Here is a 12,445-nt window from a genome sequence, read left to right as displayed (position 1 = left end):
TATGATTCAGATTTAGTTCTGCTTATACACTTTCTACATCAGTCTACTTCATGGCACATAGGTGTAAGGACTGGAATTGAACCCTGGCAATCAGATCCCATAATCGTCCCAGTAGTCCTGTGCAGCCTCAGAGGTGGAAGTGCGCCGTGGGGGTAGTGGACAGTGGTCCTATGGCCTTGGTAGCAACTTGTTCTCGAACCCTGCATTAGATTCCTGAGCCTAACAGTTCTCATTCTTTTACCTCATTTGGACACCATAATCTCTTAAATGTGGGGAGAGAGTGGGAGAGAGGCCCAACTGCTTTTAATTCTCTCAAAGCAATGCTCCATGGAAGTTGGTTGTACCCATATGTTATAGGACGGGGAGCCATCTCAGGATGTTATAGAATTCAGGACAGGGCCTTAGCCTGTGGCTCCCAGCCTGTCCTCACGCCTGCTCTGCAGGTTCTCATTACTTTGCCCAATTCCAATAATAAACATCTTAATACTTATATACATACATACATACATACATACCTATCTCCTGTCAGTTTCCTGTGGAGAACCCTGATTTTACTATTAGGAGTGGTTCTTAGGATGACATTTCTGAGTTGGTTCTGGGATTTATGGAATTGGTTCTCTAATCTGCTTAGATTAAAAGCCACTAATAATTCTGTTTCTAATGATCAAGCTGGCACTGATTTGGCAATAGAGATTCACAAAAAACTCATTGAGTACTGCTACTCAAATGCTTGTAAGAGGTAAGGTTTTACATGACAATGTATTATGATAACCTTAACAGAGTTTTGGGGAGTTAGAAGTATAATGATCTTGCTTGATTGTTCCTAAATATTCTGGGTACAGTTGTTGAAGAAAAGTATGAGGTCAAGTCTTCAAATTCTCAGCTCAAGTCCTGCATGAAGGACTTGAAGGTTTCTCTGTATGCCCTGAAAGAAGCTTTTACTTCTTGTACCTACAAACGTGAGATTTCTAAAAGTCAGACCCACAGTCTCATGTGTAAATTGCTGAATTACAATGTAAATTGAATTCCCAGCCTTGCCAAGTGCCTACTGTTAAAGTGAGGGCATGGGAAGGAATGAAATCCTGAAAATTGGAATGAGGACATACAGGCTGATAATGATGGCAGTGGGGTACTGAAACCCTAGATTCTGCTGAATCTTTGTCTGATAAACTTGTAACTGCCTCCCCTGAGGAAACAGCCTTCACACTTTCATCTCAAGAGTTTAACACTCGTTCACCAGATGAGACTGTAATGGAATGCCCTGGCTTGTATGACACAGCTAATTCCTGTCACGACCCAGCTCCACCATCCTTCTTTCCTTCTAGACCCATAACTAGACTGAAGTCCCAACAAGCCGTGAAAGATGAGACAAAGTGTGATCCCTGAGGAGGTGTGCTAAACTCTAAAAGAACTGCATGATTTTTCCAATTAATATAAACAAAAATCAGGAATATGTATGGGAATGGATATTAAGGGATAATGATGGAAGGAACATAAAGTTGGATCAGGTCAAGTTTATTGATATGGGCCCACTAACAAAGTTGTACCTTGAGGGGTTAGAAAGGGCTCTAATACTTTGTTCAGGTGGTTGGCTGAAGCATGGACCAAAAGGTGACCTACATTACTTGAATGGGAATGCCCAAACTGCCCTGGTATAACGTAGATGAGGGGATCCAAAAGCTTAGAGAGACTGGAATGTATTTTATCATGGAAGACCTGCTCACCCACCCCAGGAATGTCTAGAGAACACATCTTTCACCAGAACTGTGAAGAATAAATTTGTGAGAGCAGCTCCATCATCCCTGAAGAGCTCTGTGGTCGCTCTTCTCTGTAGATCAGATATTACTGTGGGAACTGCTTAAACACAATGGGGATGATCAGATCCCAGGTTGGCAGGAGCCAAATGGCTACACTTAATTACCAAAGATAAGGTGGGCAGCACAGGCAAAGCAGTAATCAGAATAGTCTGATTTGCAGAGCTCTATGGCATTGGCTAATTGATCATGGGGTACCTAGAAGTGAAATAGATGGGCAGTTACTAAATTCTTACTTGATCTGAATAAGCAGAAGAGTTCTAGGTCAAGTCAACAAAAGTCTAACTTGAATCACGGAATCAGGGAGTCATAGATCTTCAATAAACTCCCAGACTTGAAAAAGTTTAGAGTCCCAGGACCCCTTGAATGAAGGGAAAGCTGCAGCCCCTTGGGGAAGGTCCCTGCAACACTTCCAGAAATTTATACTGTTAATCATCCTCCCAGCCTTTCCTGAAGAAACCTATGGCCTTTTTAACAGGATAACTGTGCATTGGGATAAAGGAAATGATCAGATATTTCAGGGATTATTAGATACTGGCGCAGAAGTGACATTAATTCCAGGAGACCTAAAATGTCACAGTGGTCCACCAGTAAGAGTAGGGTCTTATGGAGTTCAAGTGATCAATGGAGTTTTCACAGTGGGTCCAGTGGATCCCTGGGCCCATTCTGTGATTATATCCCCAGTTCTGAAATGCATAATTGGAATAGGCATACTCAGCAGTTGGCAGAATCCTCATGTTGGTTCCCTGACTTGTGGAATTAGGGCTGTTATAGTAGAAAAGGCCCAGTGAGATCTATTGGAACCACTAACAAGCAAAATAGTAAACCAAAAGGAATCCTGGAGGGATTGCAAAGATTAGTGCCCCCATCAAGGACTTAAAGGATGCAGGGGTGGTGGTGATTCCCACCACATCCCTATTCAACTCTCCCATTTGGCCAGTGCAGAAAACCGATCCATCTCTGGCATGCCACTGAGCTGCTTTTTTCTTAAACCTGTTAGTAAAGACCACCAGAAACAGTTTGCTTTCAGCTGGCAAGGCTAGCAATCCACCTTCACTGCCCTAACTCAGGGGTTTATCAACTCTCCACCCTACTTATAATCTAGTCCACAAGGCCCATGATCTTTTTTTCCTTCCACAATACATCAAACTGGTTTATTATATTGATGATAATATGCTGATTGGACCTAGTAGTAAGAAGTGGCAACTACTTTAGATTTATTGGTAAGGTATTTGCATGTCAGAAGGTGGGAAATAAAACCAACAAAAATTCAGGGCTTTTCACCTCAGTGAAATTTCTACGCACCTGGTGGTGTGGGGCGTGCTAAGATATCCTTTCTAAGGTGAAGGATGAGCTGTTGCACCTGGCCCCTCTACAACAGTGCCTAGGTGGCCTCTGGATTTTGGAGGCAACGTATTTCTCATGTGGGAGTGCTACTCCAGCCCATTTGATGAGTGACCTGAAATGCTGCTAGTGTTTTGAGTGGGGCCCAGAGCAAGAGAAGACTCTGTAACAGGTCTAGGCTGCCGTCCAAGATGCTCTGCCACTTCTGCCATATGGTCCAACAGATAAAATGGTGCTAGATGTGACAGGTAGAGATGTTTTGTCCGACCCCTATAGGAGAATCACAGTGCAGACCCTTAAGATTTTGGAGTGGAACCTTGCCATCCCCTGCAGATAACTACTCTCCTTTTGAGAAATAGCTTTCGGCCTGCTACAGGGCCTTAGTGAAGACCAAACGCTTAATCATGGGCCACCAAGATACCATGAGGCCTGAGTTGCCTATCATGAACTGGGTACTGCCTGACCCGACAAACCATAAAGTTGCACAGCGTCATCAAATGGAAGTGGTATATACAAGATCATGCTTGAGCAAGCCCTGAAGATAGAAGTAAGTTGCATGAGGAAGTGACCCAAATGCCCATGGCTCCTGCTTCTTCCACATTACCTTCTTTTTCCCAGCCCACAGCTATGGTCTCTTGGGGAGTTCCCTATGATCATTTGACTGGGAAGAGAAACTTGGGCCTGGTTTATAGATGGTTCTGCATGATACACAGGTACCACTCAAAAGTGGACAGCTGTATCACTAGAGCCCCTTTCTGGGACGTCCCTGAAGGACAGAGGTGAAGGGAAATCGTCCCAGTTGGCAGAATTTCAAGCAGGACACCTGATTGTTCACTTTGCTTGGAATGAGAAATGGCCAGAGGTGTGTTTGATTCATGGGCCACAGCCAGTGATTTGGCTGGATAGTCAGGACTTGGAAGGAACATGATTGGAAAATTAGTGACAAAGAGGTCTGCAGGAGGAGTGTGTGGATGGACCCTTCAGAATGGCTTAGAACATGAAGATGTTTGTGTCTCATGTGAATATTCATCAGAAGGTGACTTCAGCAGAAGAGTACTTTAATAATCAAGAGGCTAGAATAACCTGAATAAATTAACTGGCTTAACTAAAAAAAAAAAGTGGGGGGGGATAGGATGACTGATTCTGTAGGTATGAGTTGACCTCTTTCCCCAGCCACTCCTGTCATTGTCCAGTAGGCTCATGAGCAAAGTGGCCCTGGAGGAATGTAGGAGGTTATGCATGGGCTCAGCAACATGGACTTCCACTCACCAAGCCAACCTGGCTGTAGCCACAACTGAGTGCCCAATCTACCAGCAGCAGAGACCCATACTCAGCCCCTGATATGACACCATTCCCTGAGATGATCGCCTGCTATCTGGTGGCAAGTTGATTACCTTGGGGGCCACTTCTCTCATAGAAGGGGCAGCATTTTGTTCTTATTGGAATAGATGCATCCTTTGGATATGGGCTTCCGAATGGGTTCACAACATGAAGATATTTGTGTCTCATGTGAATATTCACCAGAGGGTGACTTCAATATGCAGTGCTTCTGCCCAAACTACCAGCTGTGGACTTAAGAGGCTGTACCATCGTGTTATTCCACACAAAATTGCTTCTGAGCAAGGAACCCACTTCACAGCAAATAAAGTGTGGGAATGCTCATTAACTCAGTGGTCTTACCATGTTCCCCCCGAAGCAGCTGAATTGATAGAACGGTAGAATGGCCTTTGGAAGACTCAGCTACACCATCAACTGAGTGGCAATACTGTGCAAGCGGCTGTGTATGCTCTAACTTAGCATCCTTTCAGATGCTCTTCTCTGATAGCCAGGATTCATGGGTCCAGGAATCAAGGGGTAGAAATGGAAGAGGCACCACTCACTATTACGTCTTAGTGAACCACTAGAAAATTTTTTGCTTCCTGTCTCTGCTTCCATAAGCTCTGCTAATCTATTGGGCTTAGTTCCCAAAGGAGTTCTTCCACCAGGAGGCACAATAGTGATTGCATTGAACTGGAAGTTAAGACTGCCACCCAGCCGCTCTGGGCTCCTTATGCCTTTGAATCAACAGGCAAAGAAGGTAATTACATTACAGGTTGGGGTGGTTGATGCTGATTATCAAGGGGAAAGAGGACAGCAGCTACTCAATGGAGGTAAAGAAGAGTTTGTCTAGAATACAGATCTTTTATGGAGTCTCTTAGTACTTCTGTGCCCTGTGATTAAAGTCAGTGTGGGAAATGGATGTGGCTCAAGTGATTGGGCTCCCATCTACCATATGGGAGGCCCCAGGTTTGCTTCCCGGGGCCTCCTGGTGAGGGTGAGCTGGCGGCCTGCGTGGTGGAAAGCTGATGCATCAAGATGATGCAACAAAGGGAGACACAGAGGACAGACAGTGAGAGACACAGCAGACCAGGGAGCTGAGGTGGCTCAAGCAATTGAGTGCCTGTCTCCCACACTAGAGGTCCCGGGATCAGTTCCCAGTGCCTCCTAAAGAGAAAGATAAGAAGAAAAAGAACAAGCAAGCAGAAGAACACACAGTGAATGGACAGCGAGCACAAACAACAACAAAAGCAGGTCCAGGAAATAAATATTAAAAAAAAAAATCTTTAAAGTCAGTGGAAAACTGCAACTCAGTCCAGGCAGACTACAAATGGGACAGAAACTTAAGGAATAAAGGTTTGAGTCAGCCTACCAGGCAGAGAACCAAGGTCAGCTGAGATGCTTGCTAAGGACAAAGGATATGGAATGGGTAATTAGAAAAAGGGGAGCAGAAGTGTCTCAAGTGGTTGAGCACCTGCTTCCCACATGGAAGGTCCCAGGTTCGTCCCCAGTGCCTCCTAAAAACAGAAAGAAAACCAGCAAGCAAACAAATGAAAAAAAAAACAACTCGGGAGCTGATGTGACTCAGTGGTTGAGCACCAACATCCCACATACAAGGTCCGGGGTTCAGGCCCCTGCCCCATAGTGTAAAACAAACAAACAAAACAAAACAAAAACAAACAAAAAAGGTAGTTATAAATACAAGGTACATCCAGGTGACTAGAAATGAGGACTCTAATGGTTATGAGTACTTCTTTGTTTTGTTATAAATATGTTTGTATGTATATAATAAGCAAATATGTTTGTTTTCTTCTCTATCTTATCTCTTTATCATGTAACATAAGTTGTATTAACTTTTATATCACGGTATTTAAGTTACAGAATATCAAGCTTCAGAGTATATATCAAGTACTTGCATCCTCTTCTAGGAAAGGGTTAGTGCATTTCTGGTTGTACACATGACAGTTGTGTTATGTTAGGTGAAAATATGACTTACTGTTTCTATTTAGAGATTGAGTTGAAGGAGATTTGTATGGATGCCAGATTGACAAGGGGTGAACTATGATGGTCAATTTCAGTTGTAATTTGGCTGGGTTATGGTGTCTAGTTGTTGGGTCAAGCAAGCCCTGGCCTGATTGTTACTATGAGGATATTTTTGTGGATTTAAATCACTAGTCAATTGATTGCATATATGCTGATTACATCTATAACCAATAGAGGAGATTGCCTTCAACAGTCAGAAAGAATTTTTATCTCTGCTTCAGCCAGCCAGTCTCTCCTGGGAATTCATCGAAACCTTCATTGAAGTTTCAGACTTACCTCCTGCTCTATAGAATTGGGACTTGACAATCCCTGTGGTTGCATGAGCCAATTCCAATAATAAATCTCTTAATATTTACATCCCTCTCTCCCTCTGTCTCTCTCCGTGTGTGTGTTTGTGTGTATATATATATATATGTATATGATGTATGTGTATATGTATATGTATATGTATGTATGTATATGTATATAGCCTGTCTGGTCTGGTTCTCTGAAGAACCCTGACTAATATAGTCTGTTTAATTTCTGAAGTCAGAATCCCCTTTCCCTAGGTACATAAGGGTGATATCCTGGTGGTTGCAACTGGTCAGCCTGAAATGGTGAAAGGGGAGTGGATCAAACCTGGGGCAATAGTCATCGACTGTGGGATCAATTATGTTCCAGGTAAGTGTTCCTGGAGGAGGAAGGTGGTTTCTGGTGGAGGGCAGGTGGAGAGAGGATGATGCCTAGGTCTTCAAAGGAAGCCCGAGGGAGAGCCTCTCTCTTCCCAATTTTAGGCTTGGAGTACTAAGGGCTAGAGAGATTGAGTTGTCTAGGGCACATATGGTTAGTAGTGGTATAGTTGCCCCTTGAACGCATCTCTACCTGACATCAGAGCCTGTGATTTTAACCACAAATCGCTGCAAAGTGCTATGAGAGTCCAGCAGAGGGACTCATTTTGCCAAAGGTCCTAGAGGAGGGCTTTACAGAGATGTTTCTTGCAGGCAGCTTTTTACTCCTGAGCAAAACGGCACCTGCCTTCCTCATCCTCAAGGTATTCCCATCTCCACTGTTTCAGTTAGTGATAGATAGCACCATTCTCCCTTCCCCTGGGTTTGAAACCTCTGAGTTTCCTTCCCTATCACTCCTTCCATTGTTTGAATTTTTAAATAAATAATTTTTTTCCCTATTCTCATTGCCATCACTTAGTGGTTTACCCCCTCAGCTAGACTATTATAAATTCCTTCTTACTGTGTCCTCTTTAGGCATTCCCACTCATAATCCCTCTGCAAACTCTTGTCTTGCCATATTGACCTTCTGACTTGGACCCATGAGCTTCATTCTCCCACATTACCCGCCAGACTCCTCCACCTCACACTTGTTTCAACATGCTCTGCAGCCTCTTTTCTTACTCATACCTTGTGAATACCTGCATTAAACTTTTGTAGAACTGGACTACTTAACTTCTCTCTACTGGTTTTATCCTTTGCAGTTTCCTTGCCTGTGTCATCAGGGACCAGACTTCTTTCATTATTAAGTTTTTCAAAAAAAATTTGAAAGAAAAATATAGTGAAAACCTGGATACGTGCCTCATAGATCCAAGAAAGAGCAGTCTTTAATTGAGCACCTGTTTCATTGGATCAAGCATCATGCCAGGCCCTGGGGATACACAATTGAATAAGGCTCAACTGTGGCCTTCACCTTGAACCACTTTGTTCACATCTCCTTTGTGGGTCGAAATGCTCTGTCCTCCTTCCAGACCTTGTCTGATTTTTCCTCATTGGGGACAAACTCCCCTTCTTTTGGAAATCCTTCTATCCCTTTCTCCCCTCGCTTAGAACTTTGTGTTTCTTTTCCTGTGCATGTCTTATGTTAAATGTGTACCTTTGTTCTATACCTGATAAATCAACTCCTCAGGCAGCCGTCTCTGGGTGCAGTGTCCAATGCCTTTCAGTTACTGGCACTCAGTTTTGTTGAATTGTTACAGCAATTGTTATAGCAAGAATAATCTTTCTTCACCCATCCCATCTCAAATTTGAAATACAGACATTAAGCTGCCAGGAACATTAGTCACTGTCAAGTCTTCACTGTTTTTAACCTCCCTCCCACTCTCGCTTCCATGCTTTTAAGACAGTAGTTCATAATTGATCACTCATTTTCTTGTAGTTTAATTATCTAATGGGTGATAAAGAAATTGCTCTCCTACAACTCCTCACTTTGAGGACTTGGAATATGACATTCAAGCTCATTCTGTTTAAGACCTTGCATCTTCTGTATTATATTTCTGCTTTTGCCATTCTTTGAATTTGATATAAAAGATGGAAGAACAACAACCTGAGTGGGGATTTTGAGTCTTACAGAGAGATGTGAAATGTTGACTTAAACATGAAACTTAACATCCTATTCACGTTTTTCTTTACATAGATGGTAAAGTACAAATAAAATAAAAGCAGTATCTTCCCCTCCTGGTCAGCTGTATTTTTACTGATCCTGGGCATTGAGGCAAACAAATACTAATAATACTGGCAAACTCACTAGTGAGAACAGTGGGTGTGATCAGGAACAAAAAGACTATATTCTTTCCAGATGTTCGTTTTAGAAACATCATATCCTACGAAAGGCCTTTCTTGGTTCGTATTTTAATTTAAATCATTTATGTGACACACTGAGGGACATCATAAGTCATTTGCCAAATTAAGAATGAATTAGGGTGTGTACATTTTTTAAAAAATTACTATTTTTTAAAGACTCAAGTGCAGAACAGAAAGCATTGACCAGAGAAATATATAAAAGTATTCTTCCTGCCTGGCTTATTAGCAATCATTTGAGAAGGGGTAAATAAATAATAATCAGTATATAACTGGAAAGGGTTGTTAAAAGAGAACAGTTTGCCTATCCTACATAGTCCAGTATAGTGGCCTCTATTATTAGTGGTCCCCAAATTAAGTGTAAAGGAGTCAGGGCATTGCTAGATCTTAGGTTTTATATTGTACAGATAATTTCCCAGTGAACAGGATATTCTTGGGCTGGGGGTAAATAATCAAAAGGTTTTATTGGCTACTGAAGTCATATAGTTAGGATGAGAAATGGTCATTTCTACACATCCATGAAACACTGTCCATGTATCAGAGAGCACTCCGGTCAACCCTGTTGATGTTTGGTTATAGATTGTTAAAGAGCAAAACCTAACAGCATTTAATTGTGCAGTTATTGATTCATGTCTCATATAGATGGAGGAAATAAAATGACTAAAATAAGTAGAGGAGCAGGGGGTATATATACATCTATATATAGATAAATAGTTGGGGTTTTTTTAAGGAGTTACTGAGAATTGAACCTGGGAAGCAGGTGCTCAACCACAGAGCCACCTGCTCCCCACTTCAGTATTAGGCTACTGAAACTTGTACAGAGGGCAGACCTTTACATTATTTCTTCAGCATTTTGAAATTTGATTCTAGGGGTTGTGAGAGGAAACGTTCTGTCCTAGTTTGCTGCCTTTTAATCTTTTAAAAACTGGGAAACTATCCCAAGAGATGTGTTCACCAGCTATCTATGGGTATGCAGACATATAAAAAATATCTTATGTAGCCAGGGTGTTAAGGGAAATCCTTATGTTTGAGGAATGCTTTTTTGATTTCAAGAGTATGCACATTTTCTCATTTGGCTCTCAGTAACCTAGTGAAATAGGTAGTGTTATCGTCCCATACATCTTTGGCCTTTAGGTAAATAAGGAATGCACAGGGACTGTGGACCAACAGTTAGTAGAAGAGCTGATCCTAGAACCTGGGTCTCTTAATTCTGGCCGTTTGTCTATGTCCTGAAGTTTCCTTTCTCAGTTGTGGAGATCCAAACAAAGAGACGAGGTAGTGTACCTCAGATGCTCCCTAAGGATAAAAACAGTAGAAGGAGAGCTGCCTCAGGAAGCTTTGGGCTGCAGGGTCTAGACCTGCTTCCCAGCCCCTCCTGGAAGTGCACTGATGCCAAATGTGGGACGGTCTTTGTGTGAGTGAGCAGTGATGCATCACTGGGTTTTGTTCTCTTGAGTAGCTATTCTTTGCTGGTAAGATTTGTAGTTGTTCTTGCATCCTTTTAAGGGAAGTGTAATTATATTCTTTGCCTTTAGCATACATTTAACCAGCTGCTCATCTTTGGAATTGGATGTTGAATTGTTCCTCCGGCTCAGGCATGGCGCTTAGAAAATGCTGACAGTTGCTGTAGAAACGGTATCTGGCAGCTGTGACATAGCTGGAGCTTTGTGCACCCAAAAAAAATTCCTTTATAGCCCTTGGCAAATTAGCATTTTAAAAGGTGCTCATTAAATATTGGGTAGTTGGCTTTAAGAATAAAAGCCAGTTGGTGTTTTATTTGCCACCTGATGCGCTACAAAAGGATTCTTCTGTGGTTCTGAAAAACCACATAAGCATCTTGTAGATTTTTGCAGGTACTAGGATTTTCTCCCTAGGAAATAGCAACCTAGAACTTCTAAGAAATATAGGCCCTTGACCTGGATGGGACCACAAGCCCAAAGTTCTACTTAGTTTTTGAAACAAACTGTCAGAATTGATCATTTAACTCAGAAATAGACACCAGGATTGCAATTTTGAGACTTTGCATGTATTTTTTTGTTTTCTTTTGTTTTTTACCAGATGATACAAAACCAAATGGGAAAAAAGTCGTGGGTGATGTGGCATACAGAGAAGCCAAAGAGAGGGCGGCCTTCATCACTCCAGTCCCTGGAGGCGTTGGGCCCATGACGGTTGCGATGCTCATGCAGGTACTTCTCAGTAACAGTTTCTGTAATAATTTTAAGAAGCTGATAGAATTGAAGTGACTGCTTTTCCCCTTAGTAGGGGTGTCATAAAACTTATAGCTAAGTAAGGATGTGAATTTATTGGAGAAAGAAAGGGAATGGAAGAACAAAGAAACAGTATCAGTCACATTAATAGAGAAAAGTAGGGGTGGCACATTTCTAATTTACTTCCCAACATCTTCAAAGGAAAGAATACAGCAAACACATTGACCTTGCTGGGTATGTCTTTGGCTTGCTTGTCCTTTTTTGCATACACCAGTTGATATGTGGAGAGACAAGCAGCCTCGAGGAATTTTGGGTGGCTCCCATACCGTCGCCTAGCATTAAAGCATGTTTCTAGGTGGATCATGGGGCAGATTGAACTGAAGGGACCTGGAATTTGGAGGTAGGGTTAAAATAATCACCTCTTGTAAGTTCCATTTATGTCACTGTATTTAGAGCACAGTAGAGGGTGCAGAGCGTTTCCTGGAGAAATTTAAGCCGGGAAAGTGGGTGATTCAGTACAACAACCTTAACCTCAAGATACCTGTTCCAAGGTAAGAGTGAAATTTTACAGATTTAAAATTTTGTAGAACTGTTGAGTTTACTTGACAGGTGCAATGGGTGCATGTCTGCTCCCTGGTCGGGTGGGGAAGGGGACTAATGTGAGATTAATTAAATTGATTAAATTCAGCTAATAAAGATTTATGTAAATTTCTACATTTCTTTTAAGTGACATTGATATATCACGATCTTGCAAACCAAAGCCTATCAGTAACCTGGCTCGAGAAATTGGTCTACTCTCTGAAGAGGTGGAATTGTATGGTGAAACAAAGGCCAAAATTCTGCTCTCAGCTCTAGAACGCCTGAAGCAGCAGCCTGATGGAAAATATGTGGTAGTGACTGGGTATGGTTTCTATTCACTTTGCTAACTAAATCTTAGTATTAATACTGGTTGTTTCTGCCAGGGGTTACATTTGCACTTAGCGCGTATATATGATAGTTTACCTCCAAATTCATTAATTCAGTAGATCTATTGAGCATTTATTTTTATTGCTGGGCTAAATTACATATAAAAGCTAGTTTTTGAGTCTGTAAATGGAAAGATTAAGATTATAGCAAGGTCTCCTTACAGGGCAAAGAATAATTTTTTTCTTATAGT

General features: G+C 41.9%; 1 protein-coding gene across 2 annotated transcripts in view; it reads left to right on the top strand.

Moving 5' to 3' along the window:
• Positions 1-12,445, top strand: part of MTHFD1 (methylenetetrahydrofolate dehydrogenase, cyclohydrolase and formyltetrahydrofolate synthetase 1) — a 71,871-nt gene that overhangs the window by 29,052 nt on the left and 30,374 nt on the right. For both annotated transcript variants that reach the window (XM_058293287.2, XM_071213888.1), the window contains exons 8-11: positions 7,067-7,178; positions 11,141-11,268; positions 11,743-11,840; positions 12,017-12,190. In XM_058293287.2, the coding sequence (XP_058149270.1) occupies positions 7,067-7,178; positions 11,141-11,268; positions 11,743-11,840; positions 12,017-12,190 (512 nt within the window). The remainder of the gene's footprint in view (positions 1-7,066; positions 7,179-11,140; positions 11,269-11,742; positions 11,841-12,016; positions 12,191-12,445) is intronic.

This window comes from Dasypus novemcinctus, chromosome 3 (assembly GCF_030445035.2).
Source record: "Dasypus novemcinctus isolate mDasNov1 chromosome 3, mDasNov1.1.hap2, whole genome shotgun sequence".
In the NCBI taxonomy this organism is placed as follows: domain Eukaryota; kingdom Metazoa; phylum Chordata; class Mammalia; order Cingulata; family Dasypodidae; genus Dasypus; species Dasypus novemcinctus.
Note: the sequence above shows the minus strand (reverse complement) of the source record. Positions and strands in the feature narration are given on the sequence as shown.